We start from the raw sequence: 23,938 nt of genomic DNA, 5'->3' as shown, positions 1-23,938 counted from the left end.
TATTTGTATGTTGGTATGTATGTATGCATGCATACATTCATTATGCATGTATATGTTATACATGTATGTATGTATTATACATGTATTATTATGTTACATATATACGTTATTATTATTCTTATTATATATATATATGTTATTACCATTATATAATATAGACATACATTCATATATACAAATGCATAGATTGGCTTATATGCGTGTGTACATGTGTCTTGGTTTTAGAATGATGCATCGTCTTCTTTCATGCTGTAAGACTTGACTAAAAGAGTTGACAACAGGAAGAGCATTCAGCCATAAGACACAACCTAAAGGAACTCGAAAATCCTCTTCCGACTCATGCTAACGAGGAAGAGCAGAAGTAAAACAATGGAGAAGTTGTTTTCCTTTTCTTTTTACTTGTTTCCAGTCATCAGACTGTGCCCATGCTGGAGCATCGCCTTGAAGAAATTTAGTTGAAGGAACCTTGTCAACCTTCTCAGTTAAAGAAATGGTCATAAAGAATGTTTACAAGTCCATATGATAAGCTGTACCGGCAATTCAAAGGACCAACCACATCACATACTGTGCCTGGATGATTCTGCCAAGGGGTTAGATTAGGGGTACATGTCACCCGTGGAACATTCAACCACATACACACTGAGCAGGCAGTTCAGCTGATTAAGCTACTGGAATATCCACCATCAAAACCAACAGAGAACCATTTATAAACAATAGTCGCAAGTGTGGCTGTGTAGCAGGAAGTTTGCTTCCCAATCAAATTACTTCAAGTTCAATCCCACTGTGTGACACCTTGGACATGAGCTTTTTGCTTGTCTCTGATGGACCGATGCTTTGTGAGAGGATTTGGTAGATGGAAACTGAAAGAAGCCTATAGTGCAGACACAGACATGCACATGCATACATACACATACACACACATAAAAATCATTACTTTTGTCCTTTTTAAAAGAAATGAGATACAAATGTAGTATCTGAACAGAAACCGATATTTCCATGAAAAGGAGCGCTGGATGGTAGAGGAGAGGGGTGGGGCAGGAGGAATGTAACAACAGCAAAGACTTCTTGGAGTTTCTGGACTAAATGAAATGTGTTCAGCATTTTATTTCCTTCTTCTAGGTTAGCAGGTTCAAATCCCATCAGACTTGACTCAGCCTTTCATCCTTCTGTAGAGGAGGAGGAAGAAGTTTAATAAAATCAAGACCTCGTTTAGATTTAAAGCTAGCAATTAATTCTTATCTGAATCAAAAAACTCAAGAGATATAAAAAAAACAAAACAAAAAAAAAACAACCTTATCTCTCTAGTTTCCATAAAATTAAGCAGTCAGACCACAGAATGGTGACTACTCGTCTATCAAAACAGCATTTTGTTGCTTCAATTGAGGAACCCGAACACAACACTGCAAGCCAATGAAATAATCAGAAATACTCACTGAACAAACACTCAGCTCTTTCAAACCATCCCAGTCCTCCTAGCTGATAGCAGATAGCACAAAAGAGGAACAACTCAGTGTTGTATACAGTGGGAGCACTATAAACTTAAATGGTTTGTTGGCTTGACTGTGTTCAGTAGCTTCTGGGTGTACATGACCTGGAGCCCGAAGAAGATAAAGGGCTCTGCTAGAGCAATTTACTCATCATATATTGTAACTATGGTTTGGCCTTCAGCATACATACCCCTATGAATCACAGGTTTTTGTTATTTTAGTTAGATATGGCATGTCAGACAGTAAAAATACCTTTAGGTAATGACATCAATTAGCAGGAGTAGCAGTATGCAAAATTTATTTTAACCCCTTTGATACCCAAATCTATCCAAACCCACCTTTGGTTCGACAAAAAAAAAAAATCTCTCATCGTGAAGTGTTTGTATTTAAATTAAAACATTGTATCATGATGTTATGAAAGAGTCTTTTGTCAATGTTACAAACAACAGCGCAATACAGAAATAAACACAAACAAAAGAAAAAAAAAAAGTTAATTATTTTACTAAGTCCCTTGAAATTCTTTTATTAGTTGCAAAATTAATTGAAAAAACATAATCAGTGTATTTCATCAGAAATTATTGTCACAAAAGGGCTATTTGGAAAACATTCAGCTGGCGATAGAATTAAAATGCTATTTTTCAAAGCATGTATTGAAACAGTTCTGTTCGATAGTAGAAAGGCCTGGACAATAAGAGAAAACACTACAAGAGGAGATAAACACTGGGCATTGCTCTCTTTTCACAATTTACACTTGGAGTTTATTTTCCGCACAAAGAACAAACAATGAACGGTTAATTGCAAGAACACAGACTTTTTCAGCTGATAGCATTTTACATTTAAAGAGATTAATTTTGATTTCACATGCTTGAGAAAAATCAAATATACTACCAATCACACTTTTGAATCAGCAAAATCAAGCTACAGAGCCTTAATGTAGTGACGGTGGTGGTGGTGGTGGTGGTGATGGGGTTTGCAAGGGACACAAATTTTACAAATTAATGAAGGTCTAGCCCAAATGCATTATCAAAGGTAGAGGCTGCCGACTTCAGCTAGTGTTAGGAACATAAATTGTGACTAAGGTTTGGTGGAAGATTTTAATTCAAAACTTATGGGACAAAAACGCAAATCCTCCAGACAGTTAGATGATACAAAAAAGGGACAAGAAAAACAAGGACCTGTCATTCGGAGTTTTCTTTCCTCAGTCGAGTTCCAGATTATCTTTGCAATCTCGAGTATAACCAGCCGAAATTGCAAAGATAATCTGGAACTAGACTGAGGAAAGAAAACTCCGGATGACAGGTCCTTGTTTCTCTTGTCCCTTTTTTGTATCATCAAACTGTCTGGATGTTTTGCGTTCTTGTCCCATTTCTTGCATTCCTTTTATATACATATGGCGGCGTATGTACACTTTGGTCTCTTATACATATATATATATACATACATACATGTATACATACATAAATATATTTATATATATATATACACACACATACAAATATATATACACACACACATACATACCTATATATAGACGTATTGGTTGGCACAAAGGACGTCCAACCTTAAAACCATTTGCATTATGCTCTGGTGCACACACATGCCCCGGTGCACACACTTCGCCACTTTACAGTGGTTGCTATAGTGAGAGATGCAGCTGCAATGAACCGGCTTAACCCATGAATCTGCACGCATGCATGCAAATTCAGGCATTTAATCAAACAATGATATATACGTGGTATATGGGGGGGGGCATATATTAAACATACAATTATGCATATATGCACAGTCTATGTGCAAGTGCACACGTGTGTATAGTATACAATATATATATATATATATATATATATATACACATACATATACGTACATGTGCAAACATAGGCAGAGACATGCATATGATATATCTAAATGTACGTGTGTGTATAAATATGCATATGTGTACGTATAAAAACACAATTTAATGCATAATATGCACATACACCAATTAATCTTTCACACTCATTTGAACAAACATCTCTGCACACACACACACACACACACACACACACACACATATATATAACATATAAACATACACCCATATTTATGCATATACAAACACACACATTACGACGTACATATATATATAAATCATACATATAAATGTATACATATATGTATATATATACAAACACATATATATATATATTTGCATATATATATATACACACATACACATATAATCATATACATATATATATATATATATACACATACATTTATTTTAAAATATATAAATACATATATAGATACATATCTATAAATTTGGATAAATATACATATATGCCTGCATACACACACACACACACATCTATTTATATACACACAAATTATAAATTTCAAATTCTTATCTATAAGTATGCACACACACACACACTATACATGCACAGCTAATTTTCAACATCATTTACACTGAAATTTAAGAATCTATTTCCTTATTTGCTTCACTCGCTTCATCCTTGACTACCACTGAGTAGACACCACCACCACCACCACCACCACCACCACACCAGCCCCACCGCCCACTGTTACAAGAAGGCTACTACTGGCACCATCAGACCCACTACAGCCCATATTATAACCACCACCACCGCCACCACCATAGCCATTTACTTTACATCACCACAACAATCAGCATGGCACGGCTGTCATTACTTATGTATGTAGAGGTGTTTGGAATTCATAATTTGTGTGTGTGTGTGTGTGTGCATATATGTATGAGCGAATGAGTATGTGTGTGTGTGTGTGTGTGTGTGCATATATGTATGAGCGAATGAGTATGTGTGTGTGTGTGTGTGTGTGTGTGTGTGTGTGTGTGTATATATATATATCAAAACCCAAGGTAATTCTATAGACCAGCCATATTTATCTTTATCTATATATGTGTGTGTATGTGTGTGTATATATATATATATATATATATATATATATATAGAGAGAGAGAGAGAGAGAGAGAGAGAGATACGTATACACACAAGAGGGGGTATTGAAAAGTTCCTGGCTTCAAGGGTATCACAAAAAGCCTGGTTGGAGGTCCAACCTTCCGAGTTCCTTTTACAGGGCTTAGAAAAACTGAAGGACCACTGCAATAAGTGTGTGAATCTGGAATATGTTGAATAAAATCATAGTTATCTGCCTGTATTTTCTTTTACCCAAAGCCATGGAACTTTTCAGCAACCCCTTCTATTTGCTATGTATATATGTATATATTATATATATAGTATATATACAGAAATATATATGTATGTATATATATATATATTTATATATATATATGTATGTGTATATATATAGTGGTGCCCTTAATTATAATTACATATATATATACATATATATCTAATGTATGTAGTTATATGTATGTGTGTGTGTATGTATACACACACTCAACACACACACATATATATCTCACACTACTACCACCAGTGCCAAATGCCAAACACCACAGCTACAATCGTTATAACAGTTTATTCATCAACACTATTACTACCACCTCTACCACTACTGCCATCACCCCAGCACCAACACCACAACTAACACTGCCACTACCATCACCCACATTAACACTTCAACTACCACTATTACACTGACATTACTACTACTACTACTACTACTACTACTACTACTACTACTACTACTACTACTACTACTATTCTACCATTCTACCACCACCACTACCATCACAGCCACCATTACACCACCAACTACCATTATACCAACACCACCACAACATTACCTTATTAACTACACGATATTACCACCACCACTACCGCTACCAACACCATTATTACACCAACTTCACCACTACAACATTACCCGGTTGGCACTACCACAACTACGCACATATCCACCACCACAATGATCACTATTACATGGATATTAACACCACCACCACCACCACCACCACAACAACAACTATACACCAACAGTAACACCACCACCTTCACCACGATGATCACTATTACACCAACATTAACATCACCACTACCACCACAACAACAAACACCATACACCAACATTAACGCCACCACCACAACCACAACTATCACCATTACACCAACATTAACACCACCACCACTACCACCACCATCATCATCTCCACCACCACCACCACCACCACCACCACGCCCCGGCATCAGCACCACAACAATCACTACGAAGCCAAACATTAACAACAACAGCCATTCACCATCCAAGAATCAATTTTAAGGAAGATCTGAGATACTCCAAAACTTCAAAGAACACAATTGGTTGTAAGTATTATCTGTTTTGTCGTCACCTACATCCCCGCCCCGCCCACCCCCCTCCAGCACCACCGCCACTACGCAGCCTCTTCCCCACCCCCACCCCCTGCTGCCCTGCCTTGCTCCCTCCACCTCCCTGCAGCTCCCATCAACCCATACCATTCCACCAGGCTTCCTTTCATTTCAATCTTTATGCTAGAATTAAGGCAACAGATTACTGCAATGATGATGATGGTTGTAGTGGTGGTGGTGGTGGTGGTGGTGGTGGTGGTGGTAGTTGATGTTGTTCTTGTACTTAAGGCTATTGTTTCTCTTTGTGCTCCTGTTCATGTTGTAGTGGAACACCACCACCACCACCACCAACAACAACACCACCACCACCAGCAAAATCATCATCATCACCACTGCCACCACAGCGCAATCACCATTACCACCGCCACCACCACCACAACCACCATTATTACCACCACAATCACCACTAATACCGCCACCACCACCACCAATACTATCACCACCACCACCGGCCCCACTAACACTATTACCATCATTATCAAATTGTCACTATTGTATTAATTGTTACCATAGCAACCGCATAAGCATCGACAACAAGTGAGAACATTTCTAAATGGTCACCCGACTTGCTAGAAATAGCAGTGATATGTCATTAGCATCACTCCCAACTATTTTACAAAATAGGAAGGACAGATTGTTTGAAACAGCTTTACACACACAACACTGTCTGAACATTAGATGGAGTGGTCATGGTTAGAGCATCTTTGATTCTGAATCTGCTGAATCATCAGAGCTGACCCAGAACCGAGCAACGACAATGAAGAAGTTTCTATGAGGTCACTCGAGCTGCTAAAAATAGCAGCCAAGTCTTCCACAAATCATATCCTGCTGACTTAGAAAGAATGGTAGGACACACTGATAATGAAATCCAAGATACACTATGCCTGATAAACAAAATATGATGAAATGGCCATGGCTGGATTACTTTTGATTGCATGTTTGTTCATTGGAAACTGATAACAACAACAACAACAAAAGAATGGGCACGTTCAATAAAGTATTCAGAGATACACTATGCCTAATAAGGACATGATAGTCACAACTGGATTGCTTTTGATCATGGCTCTATAGGTTTGTTTGATTGGAGCTGACCTACAGCGAAACAATGAAATCAGTAAAGAAGGAACACGATAGATGAAGTAGTCCTAGGTACACTGTGTCTGTAAAAGAAGACATGATCGTCACAGCTGGATTGCTATTGATCATGGCTCTGCTGATCTGTTTGATTGGAGCTGACCTACAGCGAAACAACATAATCAGCAAAGAAGGGACACGATAGATGATGTAGTCCTAGGTACACAATGCCAATGAAGACAGGATATAAAACGACACCATTGTAAAAGAACAGCTAGAATGCTTTCAATTATTTGTCTGCTTTATCAGGGCTGACTTGAGTCTAGACAACACCACCACCACCACCACTGCTTAACCACACAGCCATGCCTGCACCTGGTTGCTATTTCTGGCAAAATCAAGAGATCACATCCTGGAGTCACTGGTCGTGGTGGTGGCAGCAGTTATGGATCCAGCTGTGATGTTCATCTATCCTGTTGAAATCTAAGCACTCTGATCAAAGACGGTCCAGCTGAGCCCACCCCTTCTTTTATTCAGCCATATTGTATCCAAAACAACATTTCCCAAATATGGTCTGCTTTTTTTGACTTTGTGGAGACATTAGAGATCAAATAAAATAAATTACAGTTGCACTTATAAATATAAAAACCTGTTTCAAAGTCTTTCTTTTTTTTACTTGCTGGGTCTGAAGGAAGGGACAGTGCCCTCTAGCCTTCATAGACTAGTATAAGATTGACATTATCAAGGTTCCACTTAAACCTTTGCAAGTCAACACCTGTGACAAATAAAACACAGGTAAGAAAGAAATTCTCGAGGGACTTTCCCAGGTGCTTTGACAACTCTTTCCCTGTTCATATTTTGCCAGCAGGTGTCAAATTGAAAAGGGTGAAGAGAGAAGGAGAGATAAGAGGGTCAGCATGAGTAGAGCCAGATTCAAGGAGTAGAAACCATTAAGGTAGTGCTACAAAAAGGAGAGTACACCTGTGTTAATGGGTTGGTTCACCTTTCTCTAGATATATTAGCCCTACAAATACAAAAACAATAGAGAAAAGCTAGCACACCTATGTAGGGTCAGAGGCTGGAGTATGAGTGTGAGTGACTTCATGCTAGTCAATTGGTTGGCCCTTCTCTAGAGATAGTAACACTACAAAAAAAAAAAAAGGCAGAGAGAAGAGACAGCATACTTATGCATGGGCCAGAAGTTGGAGCAGCATGTCTGTACTAATCAGTTCTGTGACCCTTCTCTTGAGGTAGTCTAGATTGTCCAAAAATACAGAAATCTATTGGGTTGTCCGGAAAGTTTGTGCCAATTTTTAAAGGAAAGAAAAGGTCAATAAATACTTGCCATTACATTTTTAATCAACCAAATATGAACCATTTTGTTGCACAGTGCATCTCCATCTTTCCTTTAACTTGAAAATACCCTCTTCCCAGAATTGAGGTGGTTTCATGGCAAATAAGTCGAATGGTAAGCTACTATAAATCGGCACGTACATTCTGGACAACCCAATATTACTTACCTCGTTTTATTAATAGTAATTTTTGTGGAACAAAATTATGGACAACACATTTTTCAAGATGCTCACACATTAGTATTGATTTTTTAAAAAGGCCTTAAGTTATATTTTTAAAAATCTGCAGCATGCTATTTCTGAGCTATTCTGCAGAGGTGTGATATCAGGAATATTTGGCTGCTACTTCTAATGGATCAAGTGACCATGTGCAGGCTTCTAATCAACTCACTATAGTGTTGTGCTGTTGTCGTTTAGTTCCAGGTCAGACACGGTTGGGCAGGCCTATGATCAAAGGCGTTTCAGTTGCAACGATGCTCCCTATTATCAAAAGTGTCTTCCCCTTTTTAAACAGTAGCATGTGATTCTAGAAACATTTGGCTGCCATATCTTGCAGACTGAGCAACCACGTAAGAGCTCTCTCGTTGAATGTAACCGGTAAGTTAGTGGGGGTGGGACGAAAGGTGGTCGTAAGGGCAAGAACAGTGAATCTAAGATGACACAGCTGGTATTAAACCAATGGTGGTGATGATGATGATAGAAGCGATGGTGGTTTCTGTGATTATCGATGCTGTTTAACCCAGGTCAGCCACATCGGAACAGAGCTCTGATCAAAAGCATTCCGGCTGTGATGATCCCACCTTTCCCCCTACGAGCAGCAAATGCAGGATCAGATGTGATTTTTTTTTTTTTTTACAGATATTTGGCTGCTATTTCCAGGAAGAAGAACCACCACATAGAGGCTACTTTGCTGGCTCACGATGGTCTGTGCTCCACCGACAGCAGTGATGCTATTGTATTGATGACAATGGTAGTGATGACATTACACTAATGACAGCGTGGTGGTGGTACTGGTGGTAGTGGTGTGGGTGATTGTTACATGGTGTGGTGCTCACAAGCGCAGCACAGTTGTAGTACATGTAGTGAATACATAAATAGTAGTAGTAGTAGTAGTAGTAGTAGTGCTGGTGGTAGTAGTCGTAGTAGTAGCAGTAATAGTAGTGTGCTGGAGAATGTGGTGCTGGTGAATGTATCATGGTGGTGTTGGTGGTGACACTGGTGAGCGTAGCGTAGTGGTGATGGTGGTAGTACATGTAACACACCACACAGTAGTGGTGTTAATTTTGCATTAATAGTGGTGATGGTAGAGACAGTATTGTAGTGTTGATGCCGTAGTGTTGGCGGTTGTATCAGGGTGGTGTCAATAGTGACGTTGGCGATTGTAGTATGGGCATAGCAGTGACGGCAGTAGTATCAGGACATACTGTTAGTGATGGTGGTGGTGGTAGTGGTATTTATTGTACCAATGCTGGTGCGGTGTTGGCGGTGACCACATCGGTATTGGCGACAGTGGTAGTGGTGTTCATATTTGATAGTGATGGTGGTGGTGAAGGTGGTGGTAGCGGTAGTAGTGGAGGTGGTAAGGTGGCAATGGTGTTGGTGGTAGTGGTGATGGTGCCGGTGGTGATGATGATGATGATGATGATGATGATGATGGTAGTGGTGATTGCAATGGTGATGACAGTGGTAGCAGCAATTGCAGTAGTGATGATGATGATGATGGCAGGGGGAGGGGGGAGGGGAGTGACGAAGAGAGGTGTGTGGGTGGGGGAGGGGGCCGAGCACAATAGAGACTGAGATGGTAACGTTACAGTATCATCATTCGCTGCATAGTGGTTGCTGCACGTAGCGGATGGTGGCGGTGTTAGCCGGAATGTGAAGGTGGGGGGGGGGTGAATGGAAGGCGGTGGCGGTGGTAGTGGTGGTAGGGGTGGTGGGGTGGGTGCGATGGTTGTATGGCGTTACTATAGTCGCCATACTTTCAGCTTTTCAGACATGAAAGGAAGTTATCCTTAACAAATCACTTAATTGGCAATTTTCGAAAAGAGGGTTGTGGTGGTGGTGGTCGGGGAGGATGGGAAATAGCTGGTGGAGGTGGAGGTGGGGGTGGTGGTGGTGGGGAGTTGAACGATGGGGGAGAAGTGGGAGGAGGATAAGAAGAATGGGGGAGGAAAGGAAAAGAGGAAGAAGAAGAAGAAGAAGAAAAAAGAAAACAAAAATCAATTTTCATTGGTTGATCGGCTGGTTGGTCGGTCAGTTGGTCGGTTGGTCAGGTAGGTAGGTAGGTAAGATGGATGGAATTTTAAGTCATAGTTGTTTTGTTTTTTGCTCTTAATGATTCTGAACTCTGATGTGCAGCATTGATGACGGCAACAAATTACTCAACCACACATTGTTTACAGAGAATAAAAATAATAATAATAATGATGATGATGATGATGATGATTGTTTTCAAATTTTGGCACAAAAACCAGCAACTTTAGCGAGGAATAGGGGATCAGTTGATCACAACTGATACAGGTTCTTGACTGCTGCCTTATTTTTTTTTTACCTCAGCAGGATTCAAACTCAGGAACATAAGGAGTTGGAAGAAAAGCTACTGAACATTTTGTTCACCACACCAATGATTCTGTCAGCTCGTCGTCTTAGTAACAACAGGAGCATTCAGAAAGCGCAAACCTCCACCAAGGCAACACCAATGACCTCTCAATGATTAGCCAGAGATGATTTTTTAAATGAGAATATTTGAAATGAACTTGATCACTTTCACAAATGAGAATACTAAAAATGAACTCAACCAATCTCAAAAATTAAGTAAAAAGAACCGGAAAAATAATCCAGAATCCTTGTCCGGTACCGGATCAATCCCAAAATCTAATCAGTTCATGCCAGTCATGAGAGCAAACATCCCTGAAAGTTTCATCTGAATCCATCCAGTGGTTCTTGAGATATCTTGTCCACAGATAAACAAACAAACACAACTGAAAACAATACTTCCACCTATAAAGCATCATTTTGAGCGTGGTCGATGCCAGTGCCGCATGACTGGCTCCTATGCCGGAGGCACATAAAAAGCAGTATTTGAGCATGGTCGATGTCACTGCCACCTGATTGCCTCCCATGCTGGTGGCACGTAAAAAGCACCATTCAAGTGTGGCCAATGCCAGTACCACCTGATTGGTTCCTGTGCTGGTGGAACGTAAAAAGCACCATTTGAGCATGGTCGATGCCAGTGCCGTCTGACTGGCACCCGTGCCGGTGGCACATGAAACGCACCATTCGAGCGTGATCGATGCTAGTGCCACCTGACTGGTTCCCATGCCGGTGGCATATAAAAAGCACCATTCAAGCATGGTTAATGCCAGTACCGCCTGACTGGCTCTTGTGCCGGTGGCACGTAAAAAACACCCACTACACTCTTGAAGTGGTTGGCGTTAGGAAGGGCATCCAGCTGTAGAAACCTTGCCAGATCAGATTGGAGCCTGGTACAGCCTTCTGGCTTGCCAGTTCCCAGTCAAACTGTCCAACCCATGCCAGCATGGAAAGTGGACATTAAACAACGATGATGATGATAATTCTACATAAGATAATACTCAATGAATTAAAGAAAGGCCTGTGACCAAATATCACTACTTTAGGGCTGTAGAGAAGCTCCAGTAGAGTAGACCAGTGGTTCTTGCCTAGGGTCAACACGATCCTTTGTGATCCATATAAGATTTTTATGTTCAGATTTATCTGCAATAAACTGGTTTATATTTCTATAATACGCAAAATATTTAAATAATTTTCTTTTACACAATTCTTTATAATACTTAATTATAAAAATATGATAAGAATTTTTTTAAAAAATTGGATGGCTAGGAGGGCCCACCTGAGAGAAATAGGAACTAAAGGGGCCCACAGGTAAAAAAAAAAATGACAAAACAGGCTGATAATGGTGATGATGATGATGATGATGAAAAAGAAGCTATGATGGTGACAGTGATGACAACAACCTTTCATCTAGATACAGAAATAATCAAACATTAAACAACTCTGCAGCACAAAAATTATCACAGGACAGTTTAAAAAGTTGTTTATTTTAACAACTATTGGCTTGCCAAAAAAAAAACCCCACAAAAAAAAAAACCCCTCAAAGAAATGAAATAAACAAGTAAATAAATGAATAAAAAAAAAAAAGACCTCCTTCCTCCTGAGACATTCTGGAACATGAGGAGAGCCACAGTAATAAATCAATTATGTGAAGTAGCATCATAAAAGATTAGGTTAGAATTTCCAACAGCACAGAAAACTAAAATCTAAAGAAACGGAACGGCGGCAGCCGCTGCTGAAACACTGATGCTAAAATAGACATCATACACACTAGATGAATGGTAAATTTTATGACAACAATAACGAAGAACCAGCCATAGCTAATGTTTTGGTGGAAAGAGGAAACTACACAACACTGGTGTTGCGTTTTAAAATTTTCGTTATATCGTGTTTGAGTAGAAAATAAAACAAAACAACTAAAAAAAAAAAATGAAAAATTGTCAAATTTTGGAAGTGACATCTGTCGAAGAAAAAGGAAAAAAAAAAAAGAAAAAAACAAAGCCTTCAAAACAAAATATTGATAAATAATATTTTAATATGATTGATAAATATCGAAGCATGCGGACAGATTCCAGCATGACGAGTATCAGATTCTCACAGAATGTGCTACATTAACGCTCCAAAGCCTGCTCTCTGTCTCCTCCTCCTTGCCATTCCACACCAGAAAATAAAGAATAAAGTTAGATAATGCATCAAAGACATTATATATAAGCTTGCGTATCTAATTTCATTGAGTTCATGTTTTTACTTGACAAAAACGTGATGGGAGTAAAGGAGTATTCTGATGTTAAAAAAATGGCCAGAGTATTTTAATGCTAGAAAAATAACAGGAGAGTTTTGATGCTAGATTATAAGAAGAGGATTTTGATGTCCATCTATTTGAATATATAAGCAAAGGAGGAACAGAAATCTCCCATCAGCTTGGCTATCAGAGTAAAATTATATTGACTTTAAGAAACACATTCACTATTCCATTTGCTACACAGTGTGTGAGGGAATGAGTGATTGAGTAAACGGGAGAATGAGTGAGTGGATTAGTCAATGGGTGAATGAGCAAGTGGATTGGGATGAGTGGGCGGATTGAGTAAATGGATGAAAGAGCGAGTGGATTAGCCAATGGGCGAGGAGTGAGAGTGATTGAATGAATACGTTGGTGTAGATATGGCTGTGTGGCTAAGAAGTTGGTTTCCCAAATACGTGGCTTTTAGGTTCAGTCCCACCTTGGGCAAAGCTCTTTTACAATAGATCCAAGACCTTGTGAGTGGATCTGATAAACTGAAACTGAAAGAAGCCTGTCATGTGTGTGTGTGTGTGTGTGTGTGTGAAGGTATTCACTATACATTCATGTATGTATAAAATCATATCACTTTGGAGAGGACATGGAGTGGAATTGCATGTATGTTTCATATAATAATGATACATTTGTACATGTGTAAAAAAAATGTATGCATGTGTATATATATATATATATATATATATATATATATATATATACCTACATTATATAAGGTACCTGAATGTATAGTGTCACTATGAATGTATGCATATCTTGTATCTTGTGTGCGTGTAGATAAATATGCATATGTATAAAAATATGTATAAAAATACACACACAACTATATTTATATATATATAAAATGTATGTGAATGTATTTTGCACGTATAAATGTGTGTACACGTGTGCGTGTATGCGGTTAGAGGAATGTATGTGTGTACAGTCGTAAGAATGAATTACCGTAATTCTGTAATAACAAGAGTAAGCATCCCTGACAACAGTAACTAATACATCATGCACAAATATAACAAGCAACAACAAATGCTAGCCAGCAGAAACTAAAACCTCGTTATCTTGATTAAATAATGAGCCACAACTAATTTCATTGATTTCACTCCAACAAAGCCACAAAGATGAAAATCTATACTGAATATTCACAAAGACGAGGATGGTGATGACAATGATGATGTTAACAATAACAATAATAATTCTTTCTAATTTTGGCACAAGGCCATTAATGGGAAGCGGGGGATGTAATTGATTACATCGCCCCCAGTGTCTGACTGGTATTTTATTTTATTGACTCACACTGTCAAGAGGATGAAAAATGAAGCCAAGCATATTCCAAACAAGAGTCAGCTGCTGAAGCGTAAAAGAAAAAAAAAAAATCACTTCACTGCTCCCCACCCACCCCTAGCAACTATTTACATTCTTATTTCTTTATTGCCCACAAGGGGCTAAACATAGAGAGGACAAACAAAGGGATTAAGTCGATTACATCGACCCCAGTGCCTAACTGGTACTTATTTAATCGATCCTGAAAGGATGAAAGGATGAAAGGCTGAGTCGACCTCGGTGGAATTTGAACTCAGAACATAGTGGCAGACGAAATACTGCCAAGCATTTCGCCTGGCATGCTAACGAGGTTCCAAGTAGATCCGACAATGTAGTGGTGTTCCAACGTCTTGGATGGTAATGCCGCTTCACACCAGCATGCTAGACTACATCTGTCTTATCCCATCTTCTTCACTAATTTATTCCTGTGAGGGTTGTAGGGGTAGAGTCTTCAAACATGCTTTCCATCAGGCCCTGTTAGAAGCAACTGCCTCTAATTAATCCAGTTGGATCCCATAAGTGAGACCAACTGAGCTCATGGATGTTATTTGACCATCTTGCTTGTGGCTTACCCTTCCGTCTCCTGCTGGTTGGTTTTGTCCTTAGAACCTATCCAGTGATTCTTTCCTGGTGACACCTAGAAAGTTCCCTTCCAAGGCACAAGTCCAGGCAAGTTGTTTATGGAAGGCCAGCAGTGACCCATGCATACCAGCCTCCCCTCTCCATGCCACCCATTTTGTCCAAGGGAAAGGCAAAGGGGCCGATACAGCTTGGCACCAGTGACATTGCAAACCATTTTTACAGCTGAGTGAACTGGAGCAACATGAAATAAAGTGTCTTGCTCAAGAACACAACACAGCCCAGTCTAGGAACTGAACTCACTACCTCATGATTGTGAGTCTGGCACTCTAATCACTGAACTATATATACATACATATTTATATATATATATATATATATATATATATATAGGGAGAATTCACGAAAAAACAACAGGCGAAGACAGGTGGTGTAGAAAACAAATAGATGTATTAGTATAACGCTCGGGAATAGAGAAAGTCTTTAACGTTTCGAGCCTACGCTCTTCAACAGAAAGAAACAAGGAGAGAAAAAAATGTGTGTAGTGGTCAGCGATCTATCATGACACACAGAAAAAAAAAAAAAAAACAACAAGATTAAGAAACAAAACTGCTAAGCTTGTTCTTAGCAGATTCCAGACATCTTAAAGAGTTGGTCTTCAGCAACCTCTTGTTCTCTATCTCTCCATCCTCTCTTCCATTCAGTCCTCATCCCGCAATCTCTCTCTCTCTCCAAATAAACAAACAAGAAAGTGACAAAAATGACAAGCAAAACAGGTCAAGCCGTTCCTTACCAGACGTTTTTCTGTATCTTTGGAGTTGCCTCAGTAATTTTTCGTTCTCGTTCATTTGCTGGTGGATGTCTTCCTCTATCTTTTTCAACCGGTCTCGGATGGTCTCTGGTGAATCCATCTTGGAATGAAAAGAGAAGATAAAGCAAGTTCAGAAATCAACATCAAACAGACTCAACAGCAATGATGGTGATGCTACTTTAAGTCTAAAGAAAGGACAAAGAAAATATGAAATTCCTTTTTTATTAAAGAAAACCTTTAGGTTCAGTTCTGTTATTATAGCCTGGGCCCACCTGATACCGAGTGAGCGAGTGAGTGAGTGTGTATGCGTGTGTGTGTGTGTTACTGTCACCTTGCACTGACATTGCGTAAGAGTCATAAATGAGTGTAACCATCGTTGTTGTTGTTGGCACTCCGTTGCTTACGACGTCGAGGGTTCCAATTGATCCGATCAACGGAACAGCCTGCTCGTGAAATTAACGTGCATGTGGCTGAGCACTCCACAGACACGTGTACCCTTAACGTAGTTCTCGGGGATAGTCAGCGTGACACAGTGTGACAAGGCTGACCCTTTGAATTACAGGCACAACAGAAACAGGAAGTAAGAGTGAGAGAAAGTTGTGGTGAAAGAGTACAGCAGGGTTTGCCACCATCCCCTGCCGGAGCCTTGTGGAGCTTTAGGTGTTTTCACTCAATAAACACTCACAACGCCCGGTCTGGGAATCGAAACCGCAATCCTATGACAGCGAGTCTGCAGCCCTAACCGCTGGGCCATTGCTCCTCCACTAGCATCCTTCGATTTCCATAGGCGAGGGTCTGCAACAGGAAGGGCATTCAGCCATAGAATATCTGCATCAACAAACTCTGTATGATCCATGCCAAGCATGGAAAAAGGGATGTTGAAACGGAGGTTATGATGACAATGACACACAGAAAATAGCATAACTAAACACTGCACACACATGTTACATCAAGTACGCTCAGCACGATAGAGAACACGAAACTAAAAAGGTGTTCAGCAATGCAACCAATGTACACAATAAAATAAAGACAACTGAATAACAACAACTACAACAACAATGCATTATGCTGATTCAATATCACAGCAGAAAGGAAGCTGGGACGGGGTATTGCTTCTAAAAACAAAATCCCATTTTTTAAAAATTTTTATTTTTTATTTTTCCTGAAGCATGTATCACAACGGCAGCTCCATGATGGTAATTGCAAATGAAGTGAAATATAATCCAGGATAGACTTAGAGATTGTTAAAGATAAGGCTTAGCCTTATCTTTAACAATCTCTAAGTCCATCCTGGATTATAATCGGAGAGAGAACATTTTGGTTTTACATCAAGAGAGCATGATTAATTGTCCCGCATCCCCTCCCCGCCACCCACACCAACATCACTGATTTCATAATGTTAACTGGCAGGGATGATTAAACTACATATCCTATTGATTATAAATATCAATATATATATATATATATATATATATATATATATATATATATACATAAAGGGTAAAGGTCCCTTCAGTCGGGAATGACCATGGGTTGTACTTAGAAAGTTACCCTCCAAGGCACAAATCCAGGTTGTTTTGTGGAAGACCAGCAGCTGCCCATGTATACCAGCCCCCTTTCTCCATTCCTGCCACCAATGTAATCCAGGGGAAAGGCAAAGGGGCCAATACAGCTTGGCACTAGTGATGTCGCAACTCATTTCTACAGGTGAGTGTGCTGGAGTAATGCAAAATAAACTGTCTTGCTCAAGAACACAACACATAGCCCAGTCCAGGAATTGAACTCACTACCTCATGATTGTGAAATTGATGCTCTAACCACAGAGCCATGATCTTCATTTCTTTCTTGACCTGACTGCCAACCGTCAACACTTCTTGTGTCCATCTCCCATGTTCCTGCCTTCAGGCTTTCACTTCATATGCGCCAGCTCAATTTGATTTGTTTCCATTGCGTTGTTGCCTTTATTGAACTCATAAAACAAAATGTGCTGAATATACTCCTTTGTCACATTCCTTATAGCTTTGAAAAAATAACTGTTAAAATCGAACTGCACTCTTCAAAACTTGCACAAAGAATAAGGACAAGGTAAAATGACTACCTGCTCTCATAGCAACTTGATGCAGGTAGTTTATCCCATACTCTCTTTGACTTTTATTTATGGGATGACCGAATATATATATATATATATATATAGGAAAATGAAGAATAAGGCAGAATGCTAAATTGGAAGCATGTTTTAATAAAGATTTCAAATTGGAAGCATGTTTTAATAAAGATTTCTAATGGGCTTTCATTGCGAAGCAAATTTTCAAGAAGGAGAATGAAAATGTTTTTTACAAAGAAGTACAAAATGAAGAAAATAATATATAAAAAAATAATATATAAAAAAATAACTATACCAATACATTATATTGTCTTTGAGCTTTTGAAGTTCAATGGTAGTTCATGTATGTAATGGTTGGAAAAATAAGGATGCATGAGAATTGAGAATTGTGTTAGGTTTAAAAAGAGGTTAAAAGTTTGTGTTAAGGAAGTGTGGTGTCAAAACAGGAAGTGTGTGTAAGGGGAGACAAATGTTTTTAGTTGGAGTTATGAACCCTTTTTCAACAGGAAGTTTATGTCTGTTCTCTATAAACTTCCTGTTAAAAAAGACTTCATAACTCCAACTAAAAACATTTGTCTCCCCTTACACACACTTCCTGTTTTGACACCACACTTCCTTAACACAAACTTTTAACCTCTTTTTAAACCTAACACAATTCTCAATTCTCATGCATCCTTATTTTTCCAACCATTACATACATGAACTACCATTGAACTTCAAAAGCTCAAAGACAATATAATGTATTGGTATAGTTATTTTTTTATATATTATTTTTTTTATATATTATTTTCTTCATTTTGTACTTCTTTGTAAAAAACATTTTCATTCTCTTTCTTGAAAATTTGCTTCTTTATTAAAACATGCTTCCAATTTGAAATCCTTATTAAAACATGCTTCCAATTTAGCATTCTGCCTTATTCTTCATTTTCCTATTATTTCTCCCGTGCGGTTAACACAACCCCACTATTTACTGACTTTATATATATATATATATATATATATATATATATATATACATATACATGTGTGTGTGTGTGTGTATCTTTGTTTCTGTGTTCTGTGTTTGTCCATCACCACTGCTTGACAACCTGTGTTGGTTTGTTTACATCCCTGCATCTTAGCAGTTGGGCAAAAGAGACCGATAGAATAAGTAGTAGGCTTAAAAGAAATCTAAACTAAAATCTCTCCTAGGCGGTGCCCAACATGGCCGCAGTCTAATGACTAAAACAGGTAAAAGACAATAAAAGAAATGCCTTCTGCATGAAGAACCTATAGTTAAACGCAAGGGAATGTACCTAATGTATAGAATCAAAGCAGAAGATAAAATTTACACAAAAATTAAAATTTGCATACAGTTAAAAAAAAAAGAGGAAAAAAATTTCAAAGAATTAACAGGAATTCTTTTCAAGAAAAGTAAACCAGTGTGTGTGTTGGAATATGTTACTTCATCAATCGGTATGCATGTCCCTTAGTTTGACTGTAAGCCAATAAATCTATCTTCTACTGCTGTGTTAGTTTATCCATCAGTCTGTCTATTGCTTTATCATGTTAGCTATTTGCCTGTGTATCACTTTGTCAATGTATCTGTCAATCCATCTATTGGTTTCTCAAACTAGCAATTAATCTATCCAATTGATGAGAGTCCTTCTATTAGCCTATCGTGTTGTCTATCCATCGGTTTGCCTATGTTAGCTACCTGCCAACACCGTCTATTTGCCTATCTATCAATCAACGTATCAATCAATTTTTTTGTTTCCGTCTATCTACCAGTTTGTCAGTCACGAACAATCAAGATATCACTGTCACTCTGTCTTGACAACAGCCAGCCAGTATCCCTATCAACCGACTGTAAAATCCATCTGCTCAACCAGACTCACACACGCACCCACCCATCCAGCCAGCCAGCCATCAATCCACATACTCACCCATGTCTCCACTCACCAGTCAGCTGTCAATCCATCCATCCATCCACAGGCCAAACCACTCTCAGTTAGCAACCAATACATCCAATTTTTTTGTTTTTAAAACTTCTTGTTTATTTTTCTTTCTATTTTTCATCTGACAGTATGGTCAAGATGTGACCGCAAACAACAACGCAAAGAGATTTACCTTTCCGTGCTGACGAGACACAAGGACGTAGTAAGTCAGGAGGTTCCATGAGAGGAACACGGTGATGACCACGCCCACCACGTGCTTATGGCGCATCCTCTTGTTACCTATCTCTGCAGCATTCTCCTCAAAGACTTTTCTGCAACAAAAGGGGAAGAAAGAGAGAGAGAAAGATAGAAGATTGGTTGAAACTGGTGCGAAATGAGGAAAAGGTAGAAAAACAAAAAACAAAAAACATTGAGAGGTTAATACGAAAAAGAGAAACACTGATATAAAATGAGAGAAATGGAAGTTGAACTGCATGTAAGTGCAAATATGTATACACACACACTTTTGTGTTTACATATATGTGTGTGTGTGGGTATACATATATATATATATATATATATATATATATATATATATATAAACATATTTCTATATATGTATAAGAATGTTTGTAAATATATATTACATATACCACATACACATACATAACTATATGTGTATCTGTTTGTGTATGAGTGTATATAAAGATATATATATATATATATATATATGTGCATATAAACATGTCTACAAACATATGTATGAGTGTCTATACATATAAGCATATGCATACGTGTAGATCCATTTACACACACACACACACACACACATCTATATTATGATTCAATGTAAGTGCAAGATATCAAGGAAGAAAATAGAAAAAAAAAAACAATAAGACCAACATGACTGTTCATCTCCCTGACCTATCTACAGAAAAGAAACAAGACAAAAGACAACAAAGGAAAAAATATACGTTTACATCTGATATCTGAAAATGAAAACCAATCCTAGTTTAATCACAAATTGTCTCTTTAACACAAACACACACACACACACACACACATATACACACTGGTTGTACATGAAGGAGAGAAAAAGTACTCAATACATTTCGATTTGACTTTTTGTCACTTGAAGGATTGCACACAACAGGAAATTGATGGTGATTGAGTGAATCATAGCAAATACGCAGAATCCAAATAAGAAGACACAGAAAGGCTTTAACACATCTTTAATGTCAGAGCGCACCTTTGATGCAGGTCTGAGGAAGTGCCACTCTAATGTTTGAAACCACAAATATTACATAAATTTTCGCTCGGAATTTTTGCATGAACTGGTGTTGAAAGCAGAGTTGGAACAGAAACAATCGTTACTGATCTTTAAAGATGTGTTTAAAGTCCTTTTTTCTCTTTTTATTTGGATTATATTTACTCCTTGCTAAGCCCACACAATGGTTTTATGGTAGTGAAACCAGGAATTTCTTTCTACCTGAATAATTTTGATATTAGTCTGGATTTTCGATATTAGGCAGTGTAGATAGACTAAAGCTTGGGCTGAACACTACATTAGAAATACTCTATCTTTCTACCCTCCCAGGACCTTAAGACCTTATATTTTTGCTCTATATTGAATATACACTTTGTATTTTTGAACATATATATATATATATATATATATATGTATCGTAGCGTTCCCTAGGAATAAACAATACTGCTATTTTAACCGCAGGACATCCCTCTGGGCTAAAATAGTAGGGAGTTCTCTCCTCACCTGCAATATAAATTGAGTGCAGAGTACACTGAATAACTAGCAGGAGGAGGTGTCCCCCTGGGGCTAAATTAGCAGTATGGTTGCTTCCTAGGGAACACCTGTGTTCAGGTGGCGTTAAACACTATTCCTCAGTATAAATACTGCTTTGATTTCTTCTATAGATTTTCCTAAAAATTTAGTCTGCTTGTTATATATGTATACATATCTTTTATCTTTTGGATGTGTCAGTCATAGGACTATAGCCATGCTGGAGCTGTGACCATACTGGAGCTGTGACCATGCTGAGGTACTGCCTTGAAGAATTTTTTAGTCAAATGAATCGACTCCAGGACTTATTTTTTAAAGCCTAGTACTTATTCTATCAGTCTCTTTTGCTGAACCACTAAGTTACAAAGACATAAACAAACCAGCACCAGTTGGCAAGTGGTCGTAGGTGACAAACACAGACATAAAGATGCATGCACACACACACACATACACACAGACACACACATGATGGGCTTCTTTCAGTTTCTTTCTCCCAAATCCACTCACAAGGCTTTGGCTGGCCTGGGGCTATAATAGAAAGTACTTGCCATTCAGTGTGAGTGAACCTAAAACAATGTGGTTGGGAAGCAAGCTTCTTATCACACAGTCATATTTTGTTTGAAAATATAAAATGCAAATTCAATGTGCGTGTGTGTGTGTTTGAGAGAGAGCATATCAGGACAATTACCTCCCATAGGACAACACTCCCCAACGACAACTACCCCCTTGGTTAATTACCCCTTCTCCAATATATTAAGAAGTTTTGAATCATCTGTTGTCCTCAGGAGTAATTGTCTTTGGGGGTTATTGTCCATGGGGTAGTAAGTGTCCTAGACTTGTGAGAGAGAGAGAGAAAGAAAAAGAAAAAGAAAATCTGAGTATGAAAAATAGAGAGAGGTAGGCAAACTGAATAAAGAAGTGATAGTTATGACAAGCGTACAGTCATATATTATACACACATGAACATGTAGTTATGAAGAAGCTGGGAAAAATTTATAACTGCATACGAAAATATATTTTGTCGTGTGAGTTTGTTTGTAAGGATGTGCATTTGTGCAAGTGGGTATGTGAATGTGCATATATGCATGTAGAGTGTTTGTTACATGAATAGCAAAAACCTAAGGAAACATGTTTGTGCATGAGCTAAAATAATACAGACATTCCTGAGTAGCATCAAGAAAGTGTAAGGGTCTTAACAAGGGTTTTAAGAAGACAGAGGTTAAGAAGGACAGAAGACGGGTGTTAGGCTGAAAAATGATAGAGGACAACTGGTAGGGTTTAAGAAGGATGTAAGGCAGGTGTTAGGGGTTACTAAAGGTGGAAGATAGGTATTAAGATTCATTCTTAGGGGCTACATAGGACAGAATTCCAGTTAGGCAGAGACAGATAGACACCCAAACAGATTCAGAGTAGCAGAGAGTGAAGTGGGAAAATAGGTTCTGGGATAAGCATGGGAGAGTGATTAAGAAGTTTGCTTCCCAATCACATGTGAGTGTGTTTATGCGTGTCTATGGAGTACTCAGCCACTTGCACATTAAATTCACGACCAGTTTAAATGCTAAGTGGTATTTCATCTGCCTTTACGTTCTGAGTTCAAATTCCACCGAGGTCGACTTTGCTTTTCATCATTTCGGGGGGGTTGATAAATTAAGTACCAATTGCGTACTGGGGTTGATCTAATTACTGGCCCCCTCCCCCACAATTTCAAGCCTTATGCCAAGAGTAGAAGAGAATATTACAATAGACTTCAAGTTAACCATGATCACAACAACAACAACGACAACAACTGGAATTGGGTTGCAAGCCACGAGCTAAAATTTGGGCTGATAGCTTAGGTCAGGCAGTAATGTGTCAAATATCTACCTGTAGAAGTGTAGTCCTGTGGTAGTCACCTCAAACAGGTACATGGAATTAAATTACTCTTCTCTGATTATTTTATAAGTGCATTAAAAATAAAATAAAATAAAATAAAATGAAATGAAATAAAGAAATGGTGGTGATAGGATGGCGGAAGGGTTTAAAACCAGAGCAAGAAATAAAATAAAATTTGAGAAGCAGTTGATATAAGGGCTTCCTTATCAGTTCAGCCAGTACATTGTTGTTCCTGGAATTTATTTCTGTGATGTAGCTGTGTAGCCTGACCAGTTTAGCCCCACTGCCCCGATTGAGGGACCATATGGCATTAAGGTCAGCAGCCAAACGGATACTCATGTACCCCAGATCTATTGCCCTTAATCAAGCTATACACTTTATCCAAAACCGA

General features: G+C 38.5%; 1 protein-coding gene across 2 annotated transcripts in view; it reads right to left on the bottom strand.

Moving 5' to 3' along the window:
- LOC106874412 (alpha-1,3-mannosyl-glycoprotein 2-beta-N-acetylglucosaminyltransferase) overlaps positions 1–23,938 on the bottom strand; it is a 156,110-nt gene that overhangs the window by 22,871 nt on the left and 109,301 nt on the right. For both annotated transcript variants that reach the window (XM_089363002.1, XM_089363003.1), the window contains exons 2-3: positions 20,071–20,209; positions 15,840–15,957 (exon numbers count right to left, since the gene is read on the bottom strand). In XM_089363002.1, the coding sequence (XP_089219128.1) occupies positions 15,840–15,957; positions 20,071–20,166 (214 nt within the window). In that variant the 5' untranslated portion in view covers positions 20,167–20,209. The remainder of the gene's footprint in view (positions 1–15,839; positions 15,958–20,070; positions 20,210–23,938) is intronic.

This window comes from Octopus bimaculoides, chromosome 14 (assembly GCF_046866305.1).
Source record: "Octopus bimaculoides isolate indiv1 chromosome 14, ASM4686630v1, whole genome shotgun sequence".
NCBI classification, from domain to species: domain Eukaryota; kingdom Metazoa; phylum Mollusca; class Cephalopoda; order Octopoda; family Octopodidae; genus Octopus; species Octopus bimaculoides.
Note: the sequence above shows the minus strand (reverse complement) of the source record. Positions and strands in the feature narration are given on the sequence as shown.